Raw genomic sequence first — 18,812 nt, forward strand, 5'->3', positions numbered from 1 at the left:
CTAGAATTACCGCGCTAAAAACCAACTGCGCTAGATTGTTTCAAAACTGTGCTAGAATTACCGCGCTGCATTTGCTACAAACTACCGCGCTAGATTTGGTACAAACTACTGCATTAGATTTGGTACAAACTACCGCGCTAGATTTGGTAAAAACTACTGGATAGTATAGGATTATATGATCATTATCGTACTAGGATTATAATTGAATATCTACTTCCCGCCCACTTAATTAAAACAGTATCTTGTAGATAATTATAAGCTACACGGCCATGAATAGACTACAGTACTTTGTATTCTCGTAGCAGGTCATGGTCAGGTCTATTGGTCTCCTACACGTTAGTAACACGGAGCTTGTGTGTCTAGAGCTGCACGTGCAAATCGACCAAGTGAATGCACGTGTTTGTTGTTATTGATATCAATATGTCTCCAATTTAGTTGTAGTTTTTGTTTCACGTCATGCACTTGGGGCTAAAGTCAGAGAACTTTTTGTAGCGCACGCTAGCAAGAGTTGCTTCGCGTGACACATCTACAATGTGCACGTGACTTTAGTTTTCGCTTGATCGGTAGTAGCGTGCTGACTCCCTCATCTGTGATTGAGTGTAAAAACGAAGCTTGCTGCTTGAGGACTGGGGCTCGTTTGGTCGCGATGTGAACTAGAAGAGATTTCGATTGCACACAACCTGGATGAAGGTACACGAAGTGTGCTCGTTTGCGTGTGCGTGTGCGTGCGTGCGTGCGTGTGTGTGTGTGTGTGTGTGTGTGTGTGTGTGTGTGTGTCGTTGTATAAAAGGAGTGATTTGCTACATATATTGTACCATATAGTTGTACTATGGCAATGAAGTGGTGCATGGGAAGGTTGGCTAATTAATTAGTTCATAGCTATAGACATGTAATAGCAATAGTGTATCTTTAAATAGCTATTCTATATATACCCACTGTCATACCCAAAACTTTCCCAAGCTAGTTATCTTACCGGTCCCAGTCCCAAAACATGTAACTACTATACAGTTACAGGAAGTTCTCAACAGCCATCAATTAAAGTCCAGGTGAAATCTACCATGTAGTCTACATGCATACAGTATGCACACAGTATGCTCGTAATCTCAGATTCTGCTACAGCTTGTAGCACTCCAATGTCATCGGTGCCAGTATTAACCATCAACTATATCCTGGGCAGATGTCACATGCCGACTTTTGTTGCTTAATGTATTGCTCTATAAATTGGCCACCTAATTCTAACTGCCTAAGAACTGTCTTTTTCTAATTCCAATTTGTTATGTAATTGTCGTGCTTTCAATTACAACACATGCGTTCACAAGATTCAAGAAGAGACTGTTTTATTACTCATAAGAATGAGGCGAATTTCACACCTCGTGAAGTAACCAGGTTACAGTATCAGTGCTTCTGTGTTAAGTAACAACTTTGTCTTAGCGGGATATGCTACAAACAGTGTACAAGGGCTACAAACTATAATCAGTCTCTTATTATTGCAGTATTGAAAAACCTTACAAACATTGCCAAGTAACTACATCTTTAGATTCTTTCTAGCAGAATCTGTTCTGCAGGTACGGAAGTGACGTCGTTAATCACTGTCACTATTGGTTTCATTGTCACTGATCCTACAGACCTCATATTCTTTGTCCTCATCTGGCAGCTCAGGAAACTGTAAAGTTTGCCCGTTATTAGTGCATATGCTGTCATAATGACAACCAGTGAGTGCTATTCAATATGACCATTGGTGTACAACAGCGACAGCTGTGGCAGTTGTGATGTGTCCGGTACTTGAGGACTGTAGGATGGCTTGAAACATAGCCACCTGATTTGTCTAGTTGTGGGATGGGGAGAGCACACATGCACAGGCATTTGGTAGCTGTCACTCGCTGCCTGAATTTCAACTTGTGTTCCCCACACTCCTAGTTGATGAATGGATTTTTGGTGTTGTTGAAATGTTGTTGTTTCAGAAGGAATATAAAATTGTTGGTATCTGTCATGGTTAAGCACTATGACACTTGCAAGAAATTTCCTAAGCTGGTGGTGGAGGGTATCTCTTCCAAAGAGTTGCTTTGACATAGCTTTGAAGAGGCAGTTACCATCTCCTCTTGCTGCAGGTCGTTGTCTGCCCTCAGAGGATAGTAATCTGTCAATGTGAATCGTCCACATTCCTAGCTTCTTTTTAATTGGACTTTGAATCGCCCTCTTTGGTATACATACTACTGTTCCAGGACATGGCAGTGTGTTCTTGTTCAGAACACCCTAGCATAGGCACATGTACAACAATGACTTATTGGTATTCTTATAGTGTGTTAATTACCTCAATGATTTTGTCATATGTTGTATGCTCTGTTGTGGACTTTGTCATGTCCAATTGAAATCACAAAAATGAGTAGTACGTATAAACAATTTGTCATGACAGAATTAGTACTGTAAATGAAATAGTTTTGAATTTCGTAAATTTTGCCAGGACTGGCAAATTTTCCAAGTTAATAACTTGCTGAAGTTGTTATCGACAACTTACAGACAGTGAACATCAACATATTAGTATATTGAATGTGTTAAAACCATGGGGTTGTTTGTGCATAGGTGTTGTGTTTGGCTTTATACGAGAAAACACATGCAAAACAAAGTGGGTTTGTGAGACATTCTCAGTAGTCAGTGATGATCGTAACTGTGGTTATAGCTGACGATATTGATATCGAGCCTCTATGATTGAACAAGTCATTTCGTATCGAAATCCTTGTATAGCAGTCACAGACAATGTCAGTTTTGCGAAATTAAATTGATTGTGAAAACAGTTTGTCAGATTCCTAAATGTATTTGCTTGCAAAATGAATTGATTTACAGTATATATATATATATATATATATATATATATATATATATATATATATATATATATATATATATATATATATATATATATATGTAACACTGAGCTGTGCAATGCAATGATGTTCTATTTTTGAAGTTCCATGTGATTCAATTTGCCTCTTTCCTCTGCTCTTGCTGACACGAGAACCAGATCTATTGCATGAGTAACAATGAATAGTATTAGCCTTGGTTCTCTTGGAACCACTTGATTTGAAAAATGAAGATTGATGATCTCTTTCAAGTTTTTCTTTCTGTAGTTTGAAATCTGTTAACAAAATGATATATCTATAACATATTGGTAGGTTATACACAATTATCAAGAGTATACAATTGAACAGGTGTGGGACCATAACAATATAAGGAATCAGAATAGTACGCATAAGTATTATATACAGACAGACATGCAGTAGTGGTATGCCGATGTGATTGAATGTAATTGTAATGTACATTATCTTTGAAGACATATACCGAGGCTGTAGCTAGACCTGTACGCAAAGTCTTCTGTAAAGACATCATTGCTGTGCATATCTGAAGAGTGGACATACACATGCATATGCATACGTACATCATATAATGATAGAGTACAATTCATATACTACTGTATATATGCATGTGCACACACCTTAGTCCACACACACACACACACACACACACACACACACACACACACACACACACACACACACACACACACACACACACACACACACACACACACACACACACACACACACACACACACACTACACGAGGCTATTTGTTTAGAGGAAACAGGAATGTTTAACTTAAGATTACTATTAGTCACAATCACACAAATTGATAAGACTGTACTGTTCTAGGAAACAAACCGGAAAAGATTTTGAAGGTGGTGAATTTCTCGGTTATTTTCATCCCATGTGCTTGCTTTCTAAGCTGCAACAGACGTGTACAGTGGAAAGTGCAGTTGGTCTCTAGACAGCGAATGGCAGGATCCTTTCCAACACTCATTGTTTATCAAAAAGGGCACTTGATCACAACCTAGACTCTAATAGTATCAGATAATGTATGTGCAGGTCAAATGTTGTGACTCCTATACTAGGAGACACTTACACAGACGATTATCAAATATGCTACTTTAATGACTCAGCTCTTCTACTGCAGACACCTTGACTTGTTAGACTACAGGTGTGATAATCATAATATGTACTACAGAAAGTTTGTTCTTCGCGCGAAAACAAGTGGAAATACTGGTTTTTAGTTTTGCGCGAAATGGATTAGGTACATACTGTACACTGTGCAGACAGGTTTGCTGACATTATGCCATCTGGTGCACGTGCATGCCATCTGGTGCACGTGCATGCCATTACGTTTCTGTGAGTGTCACGTGCGTTAGCGTGCGTTACAGCAGAAGTTCTCTGTCCTTAGCCGCACGTGTTATTCAAGTGTTGTTCTTGGCGCGTTTCTTGTCTTTGTACGTGTACCATGCAATGCTACTGATCTCTGGTATGGCCGGGCATAAACAAAATGTCTGATCTCTAGGTAACTTGTCTTGTTTTTTTAGCGCTGACGCTAATTGCCTCTGCTAGTGCTTCTGGGTTCAAGTAAGTCAACAGTGGCGGATATAGCTAGGAAGAGGCGCGAGAGGTGCGAGAGGCGCTCCTGAACCTCGTGCAGTGTACTGTACACGTCGTGGACCACTGTTGCATGCGCGTTTCATCGACTTCCACGTATCGTTTGAGCTAACGTGCACGTGTGTGTCATGCATGAACTCAAGCTTTGAACTAAAGACGTGCACGTGTGAACTCGAGCTCCGGAACAATAGCGCGCCGGTCCTCTGTTCACGTTCACACTTTACACGGAAGTGGCTAATGAGATTGTGGTTGCAACACGTGGCTACGCGAGACTACACGTGTGGCCCTTACCTACTAAAAATGGACTCTACTGCCTGTACTGATCTCAGTGGTCTCTGCCATCAGCTCCAGACAGACCCAACTAGAGACGAGGCGCGTTTAATTTATCAAACGATCAGTCACTCCTATTCTTCATACGCTACACCAGCAAATCTAAGTCAACAACAACTCTATCATCGACGAGACGCCATTGCGCAAGCAGCTTCTACCGAATGAAATACGAAATCTGCAGCCAATCGTAGTTGAACGTGACGGCCACTGCCTATTTAGATCCTTTTCTACGCTGTTCAAAGGAAACGAAGAATGTGACCATCTTGAATTGAGCTTGAGCTCATCACAAATGAAAACTATTGCGTAGATCATTGCAAACGGCGGGCGTCGGAAGTGGCAAAACAAACAGCTTTCCACAGCAAGCTGCCCGTGTGTCTTTCTATCAGAATAACTATATACCATGTACGTCCAGGAGCTCGTATGTCTCCTAGTGCTACTGCTACTAGGAAAGTTCGTTCAGACAAAAGTTTCTGCATGTCCAGTCCTGAAATTTAGTCTAGATGTTGAATGATGCCACGCGCTATTGAAGCGCTACAATAACAAAGTTTATCACGTTCATTCCAGAGATTAAGCTCGTGTGTAGGGTTTTCCCCTGAGAGTTACCGCAAATTAGATGCAGTAGCCAGATGTACACGTACTGTTCTCAATAAATCAATAGTGGCAATGAGGGCGCGTTTCCACTAGTGCCTAGACCGGTTTACCAAGTGGTTTAAGCTAAACTGGTTTAAGAATTGACCTGTTTCCACCTGCACTAAACCATTTATATGTTAAACCTAAACCTATTTCTTACTTCGAAGTAGGTTTTTGCAGAGTGGTTTAGGTTTACCTGTCACGTGACAGTAGCGCGCTTGTTTAGATGACTTCTGACAATGTCGTTTTGATGATATTGACTATTTTGCTGGGATAGGATTGCCTTAAAAGATGTAAGGGTCGTTAGCAAGGGGAGAGAAATCAATAACTACGGAGAGAGACAAGACGGTGTCTTTGGTCATCGTCATGCAAATTCCTCCTAGCAGATGCTGAATCAGTGAAAACCAACAGGTGCTCTGACTCGGCGACAAAGCAGCCCAATACTTCAAAATAAGGCGTTCCTAGACGGTTTGTTTTGCACATCCCGGATGTGCAAGTTTCTAGTGGAAACAGCGCTTTCTTGAACTGGTTTAGTTCTTAAACCCATTTAAGCTAAACTAGTTTAAGGTGCAGCTAGTGGAAACACGGCCTGAGTCATATAGAGAAGAAACGCGCTACTCAACCAAAGAATGCTCATGTCTTCTTGGATGGATTGCCAGGATATGGATGTCATGACAAGCCACATTGTCATAATCACACTAGTTAAATTAACATTACAAACCACACAACCACATTTTTGTTTGGTTGTACAATTAGTTGAAAGTTAGGATAACATGTGAATACTTATACATACCATTACATAGAAAGGATCCCAAGCACGCTACTGTAGATTGATGTGGCTACTTGCTATCCACAATGTTCAGCCAACTGTAATGCAAATTACTAGTTAGGTCTCAATTAGTTAGGCAAGAAGTGTGCATGAACAAACTTCTTAATTAATTTTAGTTTCAATTACAAACGTGGAACCCATGGTGCACCTTTTGCTAATATGATACATTACAGTTGCAACTAAGGAACCAAATGAGACTCAGCCTGGACTAACTAAATTGAATTGACGACGGAATGTACATGATATGTGCTACTCTGTTGTAGGTGCAGTTAACTTCACAACAGGCTTGAGAAAAGAGGCAGCTCTAACCTGTTGCCTGGGTAGGTATGCAACGATGCTGCATGTTTTGGCCATCACCAACGTGGTCAGAACCAACGTCAAATGCATTTATCCTAGTCAATACTACAATGTACTCCGTCCACTACTCAACTATACAGCTACTCCATACGCCAACGCGACAGACACTTGAGTAGCTTAGTGTGGTCAAGCACAAGATTGCCTGCTACTTCATCTTCTCTGTTGCAATGGAATCCCAACCATTTTGTTCCCCTACTGCCAGTTAAGTCTATCCCAAAAAGCTTGGCTAATGCTTAGGCATCCCATTCCAGCTAGTATATCGGGTAGCAAATCACACCAACAGCTCACGCTGACTAGTTTCGTTACCACTGGGAGCAAAAGAAGAAGCAGTGTGATGAAAAAGACAGTCCTTTTGATTACCATTCACGAATCTCATCACAAACATCACAACCTCGACCTAATTTGACTATAGGATATTCAGCGCCGGATCCAGGAATTTTTGAAAGAAGGGATTCACCGTTAGCAGTTATTTATAGCATTACTAATTTTCTCTTTTCTAATGAAATTATTGAACCACATCTATTGAAAAGAGGGAGTTTAAACCCCCTGATCCCCTCTGGATCTGGCCCTGATATTCCTAGAGGGCCAGCTGCGAAAATCCTGAACATGGACACGTCGATTATTATCGAGACAGATCGCGCCTGTCCTGGTTAGAATGGATCAGCCACTGGTCAATGACATTGACATGATTGTAGATTGTTGGTGAAACGCGACATACTTTTGACTTATGGAGTAGGTGTAGCATGCGGCAGCCGCACGAGTTAGCTCTTCCTCTGGGTGGGGTTTGCCGGGGGGGGGATTGAGGGGGAGAATAAATGTTTCTTGTCAGATGAGAATGATATTTGTATCATTTTGCCAGAAAAATATTTGTAACGTGGATATTTATAGTTACCAAATGTATTATATTTAATATAGTTACATATAATATGTACCAAATATTACATGTAACTATAATATTTGGTACATATTATAGTTACCAAATGTAAGACACCATTCTTTGGCTATAATTCTTTCTTGTATAAAATTGTAAACCTGAAAATAAAATATTAGCTCTTGAATACAGTTGGATCATCACGTGCAAGAATTCGCGTAATGGTTCAAAACAGAGTCTTCCTACTGTTGATGGTGATTCTAACTATCTAGACAACTGGAGGTCATAACAGATTCTGATCTTTTTATCGTATGTTGAGAATGCATGGCTGTTTAACTGCTTTGCATGTTACTTCAAAATATAGAGATGTCTTTCAGCACAAGGACCATGTACCTTTCCACTGTAGTTGCTGTAGGCATGGACTATTTCAGTCTTTACAATCAACGTTTAATTAATTAGTAATGTATATGCAGTGTATGTATAAATGCGTTGTTCTAGTCTGCAATTGTTTTTGTGCTTAAGGGGCACGTGTGAAGTACAAAACTTTGATGCCAATGTGAATCCCTGCCAAGAATGGTTAGATGTGAGTGCACCCATATTCCTTCCTGACACAACACAATTGCTATCACTAGCGGTTCAAGTCCAAATTGTCCTCTCTGTTGTTGACTCTTTTGGAGAAAATCAATGCAATAATGTTTTCAAGGTATAATTTTAAGTTGATATGTTTGCATGCTATGAGTTCATGCACATGTTTGTCTTTGTACTAAATTATGACCAGGCCAGTAGGAAGGATTTGAAAAGTGGTCTGGCCTAACGCGCGCTAAGAGGGTGTGGTCCATAATGTACAACGGGTTGTTGAATATATAAGTACTCTAATTTACCAACAATTACTGTAATACGGGCTATGCAATGACCTCAGTCCTAAATAGCAATTCAAGATGCTAGAATTTACTTTTGTTTCATCTATAAATATATTAGATATTTAATCACCTATATTTTCGATTACAAGTTTCGGGCAATTGTCGACTGTCCAAAGTCCAGTTTTCTAAAGTTACCCCGACAAACTGGATAAATGGTTTGACCAGACTGCATGCATATGTGGTACCTGCGGCTCGATCTGAATTAGGCCTCTGGTAAAAATTCACATTAGAAAAAAGTGGTCTGTCCATGGCGGGACCAGCCGGACCGGCTTCTATGGCCTTGGTGACTGCTGCATATTATGCACAATTTGACTGCTACTTTGTATACATGCATTGTGTATAGGGTTCTAGCCAGACATACTAAGGGATGGAGGGCTGCCATGCTTTACTCCTTAAAATGAGATGCCCGCCATGCTTTGGGATCGACCACTCCCCATGGGAATAAACATTCCCGGTGGAATTACTTGTAGCGGCTGTGTTCACACTACAGCAAGGATAGCAAACAAAAGTTTACACTAGAGAGTCTGACTACTCAATGTTCACTTTGACTTGTTACACTTACAAAAAAAGTGCTAGCTATAGCCTCAGGAGGTGTGCTATTTTACTATGCTTGGAAGTCATATGTGTGCTCTAACAGATCATATTACAAAGCATGATGGGAAGCCATCATAATTGAATGAGGATGTGACGGTTCTATATAAATAATGTACTTGCCTTACAAAGCATTGACATGCAAACACCTAATTCTCTTTCCACAAAGATCATCGTATTAAGGACAGCCAACTTATTCAGACTCGATTTATTAATAAGCAGAGGAAGTCACAAAAATTTCACCAGGGCTACGTTTTCAACAAACCGTTATCCGGGATTCACGGCAAAACCACACCCCTTTCAAAAGACACTCCTTTAGGAAGCCACGCCCTACCGCCACACTTTGCAAGAACCTGGCTAGAACCCTGATGCAAGTTTATCTAATGTTTTTGTTTATGGTAATTAGTATTACCACAAACTCACATCTGATCACTAAAACACACCAGAGGATTTGCTATATGATAGTGCACATACTTGTAAGTTTAACACTATGATTTGAACTAGACTGACAGGGACCTTGACATGTTGAAGTAAATTTCAAATAAGAAATATTTATTGCCAACGGGCATGATCTCAGGGTAGGTTCTTTATTGTAAATCAGGCTGCTCTTACACTTCACATGTATGTGTCTACATACAGGAGGTATACATACTTAATTGCTTTAGGTGGCCACCATTATTTTTATGGTATTACGTTTGTTGGGTCACTGAATTTTATCAGATTTGTAAGATCAAGAGTAACAAATACATTGTCACATTCTACACTATTGTATTTGCTCATAATATTGCCCATATTGAAATAACAACCATGCCCATACCTAGCTACACCTATGTGCAGCAGGTCACAACTTTCTGCCTGAAAAGAACACTTATGTCCAAGTATATCCCCTGAATATGCATCCGCAAACTAGACAAAATGGTGTCTGCAGAATATCTGTCTTTGTTTGTGTGCGTTTGACGAGTTGGTGTCCTGTTGAGTGAAAGCTTACTGCTAGATTTATTTCTTGGTTGCAATTTCTGATATTGTTGCATGCTGTTGACGAGCTTCAGGCTGACGACTCTGGTTTGCAAGTGTAATGTTTAGGTTTTACGTGTATGCTGGTGCTGTACGGATACCAGTATACCTTTTATCTTGCAAAGGGATAATTACAGGCATTTGTGTTATTTCTGTCTTTGAGTATTTACATGATGACTGGCTAATTGGCAGCATTTTGCAACCATGTATAATTCTGGGACCAAAATAACATCGGGCTTTAGTATATGCCCAAAAAAGTGTTTTCTTTTCATACACCCAGCTAGGGCGTTATACTGTAAGGTTAATCTGGAGGGAACTCATATACGGTATACTGTAAGGCTAGTCTGGAGTGAACTCAACTCAACAACAACAACAACTGTACTAATGAACTAGGACTCATCGCGGCTTATGTAGCGAACTGTTACATAGCGTGCTCTAACAACTAGCGTACTTTAACTCATAACTCTACATCACTATCCTCCCCAAAATCTGTAATGTAGTCGTTCAGTCTCTGAGAGGAGGTGGCTCCGGAAGCTTGGCTGGTTGATCAGCATCAGTACTCTCTTCCCCTGGTTTAATATCGTATTCCAAATCTATGGTTGTAGTTTATAACCAATTGTTAGCGGTCTTTGCATTGTTTTCCCGCATTGCTCCATTTTGCTGATGTTGATGGCGTTGTTCATCTCCTGGTGCTGGTCTTTTCGGTAGGAGATGTTCCTGTATGACATAAGGTTTTAACAAATCGTGATGCAAAATGGTTTTCTTTCTTTCTTGCAGCGGTATCGAATATCCTAGGAAATCTTGTACGTCCATACTGAATATCTGGTACGTATGTCCAATATGTTAAATTGTTTAGTTTAATACAAATACCCGATATGCTAAGAAATCTGGTACATACTCAATATATTGGAGAATTTGATACTACATAACTACATTTTAATATTTTGGAAATTTGGTACATCAGGTATTTGTATTAAATTTGTAAAAATTTGTATTAGGTATGCCAAGGAGTTATATATAAACTTGGACATAAAGCTCCTCCTCAGCTTCCGTGGAAGAGCTGCAACTGCCAGCGGTGTCAGTTAGCATTTACAAATGCAACTCTTTGAGCATGCGCAAAGATATGAACTAGAAAACAGGCGATATCATATCACCCAGAAGCATGCAGTCAGTATACGTTTACGTTCCAGCTTAGGTTACCTGGCTGCTAATTTTGATTAAAACAACTGATTGATAGTCGAACTGGCAAGTGTCAGGTAGGTAATAGATGCGACTCAATTTCCTGGGCTGAAGACACATGCAGGTGTACAGAATATATTCGGTACGCCGTACTTGTTATTCTTAGGATATTAGGTACAGCCGTACGCTTTCTTCTCACCTTCAAATTGTTTTTAGAGCTGCCCAAACTTCCACTAGGTCGATAAACGACAGAAGGCTACCTGTTCCATTTAAACTTGCAGGGGCTTTCGATTGAGACTTAATCTCCTGTCACCAATGTAAAGTTAGTTTGGAGTGAACTCAGCTCAACAACAACAACTACAACAACAACTGTATTAACTAGGAAGTATCGGGGCTTATATAGCGAACTGTTACATAGCATGCTCTAACAACTAGCACTCTTTAATTCTTAACTCAGCAATACATATTTAGTGAAATACAAAATAGTAATAATATACTGACTTTATTGTGCTAGTGTATTACAGTTAACTAATATATGAGATTGCATTGAGTCTATTGTGTTGTAGCAATTCATTTGTGCCTTTGCATTTCCACCATGTAACCTCACAACAGGACAACCTCACCCAATTTGCGAGAAAGTTTGTGATCGCATCTTGAATGGCCCAGAGTGTCGTAGTGACGTTCAAGTTGCTAAAGATGCATATAAAAGCATGACTGTTGCATCTTTTCCAGTGTTTGGCAGTCAACTTCCGGAATGCGACACCCTGCCTTACTCACAAAACAACAAAGAAACATGTACATCTAGTTATATCGATGTTACTGTGCTTGATCGAAATGAAACCGTTCAAAATCAATCTGAGCAAAATCAATCTGCTCAAAATCAAACTGTTCAAAATCAAACCGTTCAAAATCAATCTGCTCAAAATCAAACTGTTCAAAATCAAACTGTTCAAAATCAATCTGCTCAAAATCAAACTCATCAAAATCAATCTGATCAAAATCAAACTGTTCAAAATCAAACCGTTCAAAATCAATCTGAGCAAAATCAAACTGTTCAAATTCAATCTGATCAAAATCAAACCGTTCAAAATCAATCTGATCAAAATCAAACTGTTCAAATTCAATCTGATCAAAATCAAACCGTTCAAAATCAATCTGAGCAAAATCAAACTTCTTCAGCAAACAAGCAGCTGTGTAAGTTAGTTAATTAAACGGCTTTGTTTCTTCACATAATTTTTGATGTTTTCTTTATTGTAGGGTTACTTGTGGGAATTCCTGTAGCAGGAACAGCTGTGCTGATTCTATTCGTTCTATCAATTGTGTGTGTTTGTCTGCATGTCAGACACAAGAAGAACAGGTATGTTGTAGTACCTAATGTAAGGTATCTATTGTTTTAGCATACTGAATGTTTGCAATATGGCACTGGATTGAATGCGTTTGTGAATTGCTGTACAGGATTCACAAATGTTTCCAAATGTCTTATTTGGTTTCAGCCATGTTGCATTGCTTCTTTCATCATTGTGGTTAAACATATTATTGAAACAGAAGTTAACCTAATACTGACATGCATATTTTTCTATATATATTATAAGTATATGCATGTGAGCACGTGCCGCATATTCCTATGTTACATGGCTGTAGAATGCAACTTACCAGGAATTGGGTATTTAGTGCATTATCAAGTAACATCAGAAATAGAGTGGAAAGCCAGGGGCAGCACACAACTAACCAATACCCTGTTGATGAAAGCACAGAAATGGTATCAATTACAGTCGCAAATGAAGGGAGCAACAACAATCATTGTGCAGCTCTAACCCCACCAGTCAAAAAGAAATCAGATAGGTATCTTGTTATGCCCAAAAGCATTGAGAACATTGTTACTGTTTTGGAGGGAGAAGACAAAGGTATACATGTCTACTCAGTCTACACTGCTTTGTTTCACTAAGCTCATTTTTATTTCTTGAGTAGAACGTATTGTTTCTATACATGAACTTGAAGAACTCGCTGAAGACTTGGGCGATTTGCTTGTAGATTTCAATCAAGTTATTATACATGAAGTGCTAGGACAAGGTGCTATACATGTTTTTTTTAAATTGAACTACTCTTTAGTGTGTCCTTATCTATATGGCATGCAGGGGCATTTGGTTTGGTGCAAAGAGGATCTTTGGCAAAGGATGGCCAATTGATTCCAGTTGCTATAAAATCGCTCAAAGGTGATTTTATATTAAACATGTAAAAAATAACTTTAATAATATTTGAGTAGACACATGGAATATGACTGATGTGTTGGAGTTTGTTCGTGAATCTTGTATGATGGCTAGTTTTCATCATCCCAATATTCTTGGTGTTTCTGGTGTCTGTCTTGACATGTCAAATGGTCGATCCCCTCTTATTCTTGTGCCATTTATGGTCAATGGAGATTTGAAGACTTTCTTACAAAAATCGAGGATTGGAACAAAAGAGGATGAAGATAAAACCGTGAGAAATATTAATTAAGATGCAATGACTTTTTGATGCAAATGTGTCTTGTTCTTAGGATATTTCTGGTATTCAGCTTTTGAGTTTTTGCATCCAGATTGCACAAGGAATGGAATATTTATCCAATCTACTGATTGTACACAGAGATCTTGCTGCTAGAAATTGCATGTAAGTTGATTTAGACATATAAGAATGCATGAGTCGATCAATAACAGCATGTGTTGACTTAATCAATGAATTAATTTAATTATTTTGTATTATGGTGTTATTGTGATAGGTTGGATGAAAGGATGGTAGTAAAGGTGGGTGACTTTGGTCTCTCCAGAGACATTTATTCACATAATTACTATCGAATGGGGAGTAAAGGCAGAGTACCAGTCAAGTGGATGGCACCAGAGAGTCTAACAGACAATATCTACACCGTCTACACTGATGTGGTAGAGACTGCATGTGCAGTAGCTGTGTATGATATGAAAACTTGTTATATCTGTATCATGTGTGGCAGTGGTCGTTTGGTGTGACCATGTGGGAAATTTACAGTCACGGTAAAGTGCCGTATCCAGGCATCCCAAACTATGAGGTTTTGGAATATATTGAGAACGGACATCGTCTGAGCAAACCAAAACTATGTTCGACAGAAGTGTCAGTTCTTACAATACGTATCATACTCTTTTGTGCAATTTTATTCGTGTATGGTTGTCACAGATTTGCTTTTGCTCTGAAATGCTGGGAGTGGAATGCTAATGACAGACCTTCTTTTCATGAATTGAATGAAGAATTGAGTTGCATTGCTGGAGATCAAGCAGGCTATATCAGGCCCCTAGACTGGAGGGGTTCAGGGGGTTCGGACGAATCGCCTGCTTAGCTGCAAAGTCCATGCACTTTTGATCCAAATTTGCTTAATTATTCCATCTTGGACTCCAGCTTTACATCTACTGTGAGGCAGAAGTGGATTTATACAAATTTGGTAGTGGACTGCCTTGCTCATCATCAAAGTCATTCTTGCACACTATACAACTATATATAGCTAGAGGTAGACTTGATCTCTTGCAATAAGTTAATTTAGTTTTTGCTTTTGACTCTATCAAATTTGATATATACATTTAAAATTTAAAAGCCACGTGATTTGTTTGTGACGTCATTGGTCCGTCTACTCACCGTCTACTTAATTAAAACAATTTCTACTACATAATTATAAGCTACACGGCCATGAATAGACTACAGTACTTTGTATTCTCGTAACAGGTCATAGTCAGGTCAATTGGTCTCCTACACGTTAGTATCACGGAGCTTGTGTGTCTAGAGCTGTGCGTGCAAATCGATCAAGTGAGTGTTCCTTGTCATTGATATCAATCTGTCTCCAATTCAGTTGTATCGTTCTTGCGTTTCTTGTCTTTCTACAATGCAATGCTCCTGATCTCTGGTATGGCCAGGCATAAACAAAACGTCTGGTCTGTATGTAACTTGTCTTGTTTTTCTAGCTATAGCGTTAATAACGTTAGTCACCTCTGCTGGTACTTCTTGGTTCAAGTAAGTCAAATGACATTGCAGATAGTTGGTGGAACGTGACATACTTTCGTCTTATCGAGTAGCATGCGGCAGCAGGGCCGGCGAAGCCCTCCAGATGTTGGGTGGGCCAGGCCTTGGTTTGCTAGGCTCCGCCCACTTGACAAACTTTTGACTAAAGCCAGGGTGAAGCGAGGCATGTCGTGTCCGTCCCACACTTCCTGCTGTAAACTTCCGAATTATGGTTGGTTTGTCTCATCTGTAGAGGTGAACAAGAACTAATTTGTTTACTCACCTATACCATTTTCCGGAAGTTTTCGCCAAACGTCTGTTGGTGGAAGTCCCATTTTTTAACATGGGTGGGCCATGGCCCACCTGGCCCACCCTGCTCCGCCGGCCCTGCCGCAGACGAGTTAGCTCTTCCTCTCAGTCTGTCTGTCTGGGTGCGGGTTTGCGGGGGGGGGGGGGGGGAGAGGTGTGCATAGATGTTAGTTAATTTCGTGATGAAAATGATATATTGGGACATATGTATCATTTTGCTAGAAAAATATTTGCAACTTGGATATTTTTACGGTTGCAGTTTTATCCAAGAAAGAATAATAGCCAAAGAAGGGTGTTCTATACACATTTGGTAACTAGAGCTCTTGCATGAATGCATGCAGCTGGAGCATCACGTGTTCAAGGATTCACGTAAGGGTTCTAAACAGCTAGCGTCTATAATCGTGTACTGTACCAGGGGTGGTATTTCCGGGGCAACGGAGTCAAACTTGGCTCCAGATACGAATGCTTTGGCTCTGGTAGGCTCCAAGTTAGCAGTGAAAATAAAAATTTAATGTGTCCCTGCATGTATGTGCTAAATTCTAGTCTCTGTCAATGCCATATGCATGTCAGAGTCTGGACTCTGGGTCCTGCCGGTACGAGAATTATGCTATCAATGCATTTGTCTATACAAGGCTACACGGAAAATGATGGCTGAGGGTACCATTGCAGCATGTGTATATACACTAGGCCTGCAGTTGTGAGCAGAGCTGACACTAGTAGTAGTACAGCAAGCCTCTGGGTGTCCAAGAGCTTCGGCTCCAAATTCAGGGCAGCAGCACCCAAATTTTGGCTCCAAAATTGATGACCACCTGCAACCCTGTGTACAGGTGAAGGTGATTCTAACTATCTAGACAACTGGAGGGCATAACAGATTCTGATCTGTTGAGAATGGCTCCTACCTCGATCTACACTGTAGTTAACTTTGCTGTAGGCATGGACTATTTCAGTCTCTACAATCAATGCATGTTTAATATTAATAAATATAATATATGAATATGTTTGCAGTGTACGTATAAATGCATTGTTCTAGCCTGCAATTCTATTTGTGCTTAGTGGCACGTGTGAAGTGCGAAACTTTACTGCCAAAGTGAATCCCTGCCAAAAGTGGTCAGATGTGAGTGTACCCATATTCCTTCCCAACACAACACATTTGGTATCGGTAACGGTTCAAGTGCAATCTGTTATTGGTATTATTAACTCTTTTGGAGAAAGTCCATGCCATCGTATTTTCAAGGTATAGATATAAGTTGGTGTATTTTGCATACTCTATAGCTAGGTTCACATGTTTGTCTTTATATAAGTATATTAAAGGAGAACTCTCACCAAATACTAAAACATGTTGAAAGATACAAAGCCTAGTATCTTCCTGCAGGAAGCTTATGGTCCAGCCAGCCACAGAAGCAGAGAATGGGCAACGAGTTGTTCAGACAATTTCCCATATGTAGCACAAACTGTCCTCGTTTGGAAGTAACTACTTTAGGTTTAACCATACCAAGTGCTCCTAGCACACCCAAAATGCAGCAAGACATGATCTATAAACTAATCTAAGAAGAGTTTCCTTTTGAGGCTCCACGGTTGTATTGACACAGTTGATACTTGCGGGATAAGTTTGGGGTCCCAGTTTGCTTTTAGTCAAGAAATCACAACTTGACCCATATGTCTCACAATCCTTACCTTGAAAGTGCACAGGTATCAGTCTTCCTTGCTAACCAGCAATCAGAGTTAATTAAGCTCATGCCACATATGGGTACTAAACACACCCACACAGGTAACTTCAATGCTTTATTTCTTTGTACGGTAAACGTCTGCAGTAAATGGTTGGAAAGGGTTGTGTCATGAAGTGACAGCTTTCTTCTGAGAGATCGTTGATTTTGGTGAGAGTTCTTCTTTAAATTATGACTGCTACATATTATGCACAATTTAACTGCTGCTTTGGTACACATGCAAGTTTATCTAATGTTTTTGTTTATTAATTAATTGTAATATTAACTCACATACATCTTATTAAGTTAATATATTCTGGGTGACTACATACCAGAGGATTGACTATGATGGTGCACGTACTGGTACGTCTAATTTGAACTAGACTGGCAGGGGACTCTAACCTGTTGAAGTAAATTTCAAATAAGTAATGCTAATATTTATTGTTACCAACAGGCATGCGCTCTCAGGTTAAGTTTTTGTTTGTTGTAAATCAGGCTGCTCTTACTTCACATGTATATGTCTTCACACAGGAGGTATACATACTTGCTTTAGGCGGCCACCATTAATTTTAATTAATGTATTAAAGGTTACTGAACTTAATACATTTGATCGTATTGTAGATGTCTAAATATACGATGAAAGATCAAGAGTAGCACACACATTGTCACGTGCTACACTATACATATTTATTGAAATACAAATTTTCTCTTTGACTTTATTGTGTTTTGTGTAAATGTTAAAATGTGGAATTGAGTCTATTGTGTTGTAGCAATTCCTTTGTGTCTTTGCATTTCCACCATGTAACCTCACAACAGGACAACCTCACCCAATTTGCAAGAAACATTGTGATCGCATCGTGAATGGCCCCGAGTGTCGTCGTGACGTTCAAATTGCTAGAGATGCATATGAAAGCATGGCTTTTGGATCTTTGCCAGTTTTTGGCAGTCAACTTCCGGACTGCGAGACCCTGCCTTACTCACAAAACAACAAAGAAACATGTACATCTGGATACATAGATGTTACTTTGTTGGTTCAAAATCAAACTGATCAAAATCAAACTGATCAAAATCAAACTCCTTCAGCAAACAAGCAGTGGTGTAAGGCTAACTGGTTTTGTTTCGAAATAAACGATTGAATTTTTGTTCATGGTGCTGTAGGGTTGCTTGTGGGAATTCCTGTAGCAGGAACAGCTGTGCTGGTTCTATTCGTTATATTAGTTGTGTGTGTTTGCCTGCGAGCCAAACACAAGACGAGCAGGTACGTTGTTGTACTACTCGATGTAATGTATTTATTGGTTTAGCAAATGTTTGTAAAATGTTGAGGTTTGTTTTTAAAGGTACGTAACTTTAGTCAGAAAAATTAAATTGTGATATATCAATTGTTACAAAAATGTTTACAGATATAGTACTGGATTGAATACATTAATTTGTGAATTGCTTTACAAGTGTCCACACAAACGTTTTCGAATGTCTTAGTTTAATTAATTCAGCCATGTTGTATTGTTTCTTTGATGATCGTATATCTTGTCAAGTTGTGTATAAATATATGCATGTGAGCATGTGTTGCATATTCCTGTGTTAGATGGGTGTTGAATTTAATTAATT

General features: G+C 39.5%; 2 protein-coding genes across 4 annotated transcripts in view; both read left to right on the forward strand.

Annotated features, from left to right (window-relative positions):
* The first annotated feature begins 550 nt into the window (after positions 1 to 550).
* On the forward strand, positions 551 to 14,807 carry LOC134194699 (tyrosine-protein kinase RYK-like). 3 transcript variants are annotated; one of them, XM_062663641.1, is made up of 14 exons: positions 551 to 690; positions 3,708 to 4,350; positions 4,409 to 4,448; positions 8,018 to 8,198; positions 11,766 to 12,393; positions 12,457 to 12,556; positions 12,871 to 13,103; positions 13,168 to 13,269; positions 13,335 to 13,412; positions 13,463 to 13,677; positions 13,736 to 13,845; positions 13,955 to 14,114; positions 14,183 to 14,319; positions 14,383 to 14,807. In XM_062663641.1, exons 2-14 carry the CDS (start codon positions 4,185 to 4,187, stop codon positions 14,540 to 14,542), a joined length of 2,310 nt encoding a protein of 769 aa, XP_062519625.1. In that variant the 5' UTR covers positions 551 to 690; positions 3,708 to 4,184; the 3' UTR covers positions 14,543 to 14,807. The 3 variants fall into 3 exon arrangements, with proteins under 3 accessions (XP_062519625.1, XP_062519626.1, XP_062519627.1); XM_062663642.1 differs by lacking the exon at positions 8,018 to 8,198; XM_062663643.1 differs by lacking the exons at positions 551 to 690; positions 3,708 to 4,350; positions 4,409 to 4,448; positions 8,018 to 8,198 and adding exons at positions 10,539 to 10,724; positions 10,798 to 10,845.
* Positions 14,808 to 15,044: 237 nt separating this feature from the next.
* The window catches only part of LOC134194787 (hepatocyte growth factor receptor-like), a 5,731-nt gene continuing 1,963 nt past the window's right edge, over positions 15,045 to 18,812 (forward strand). The window contains exons 1-5 of the mRNA XM_062663756.1: positions 15,045 to 15,100; positions 15,159 to 15,207; positions 16,558 to 16,738; positions 17,978 to 18,305; positions 18,366 to 18,465. Of these exons, the coding sequence (XP_062519740.1) occupies positions 15,085 to 15,100; positions 15,159 to 15,207; positions 16,558 to 16,738; positions 17,978 to 18,305; positions 18,366 to 18,465 (674 nt within the window). The 5' untranslated portion in view covers positions 15,045 to 15,084. The remainder of the gene's footprint in view (positions 15,101 to 15,158; positions 15,208 to 16,557; positions 16,739 to 17,977; positions 18,306 to 18,365; positions 18,466 to 18,812) is intronic.

The sequence above is a fragment of the Corticium candelabrum genome, chromosome 19 (assembly GCF_963422355.1).
Source record: "Corticium candelabrum chromosome 19, ooCorCand1.1, whole genome shotgun sequence".
In the NCBI taxonomy this organism is placed as follows: domain Eukaryota; kingdom Metazoa; phylum Porifera; class Homoscleromorpha; order Homosclerophorida; family Plakinidae; genus Corticium; species Corticium candelabrum.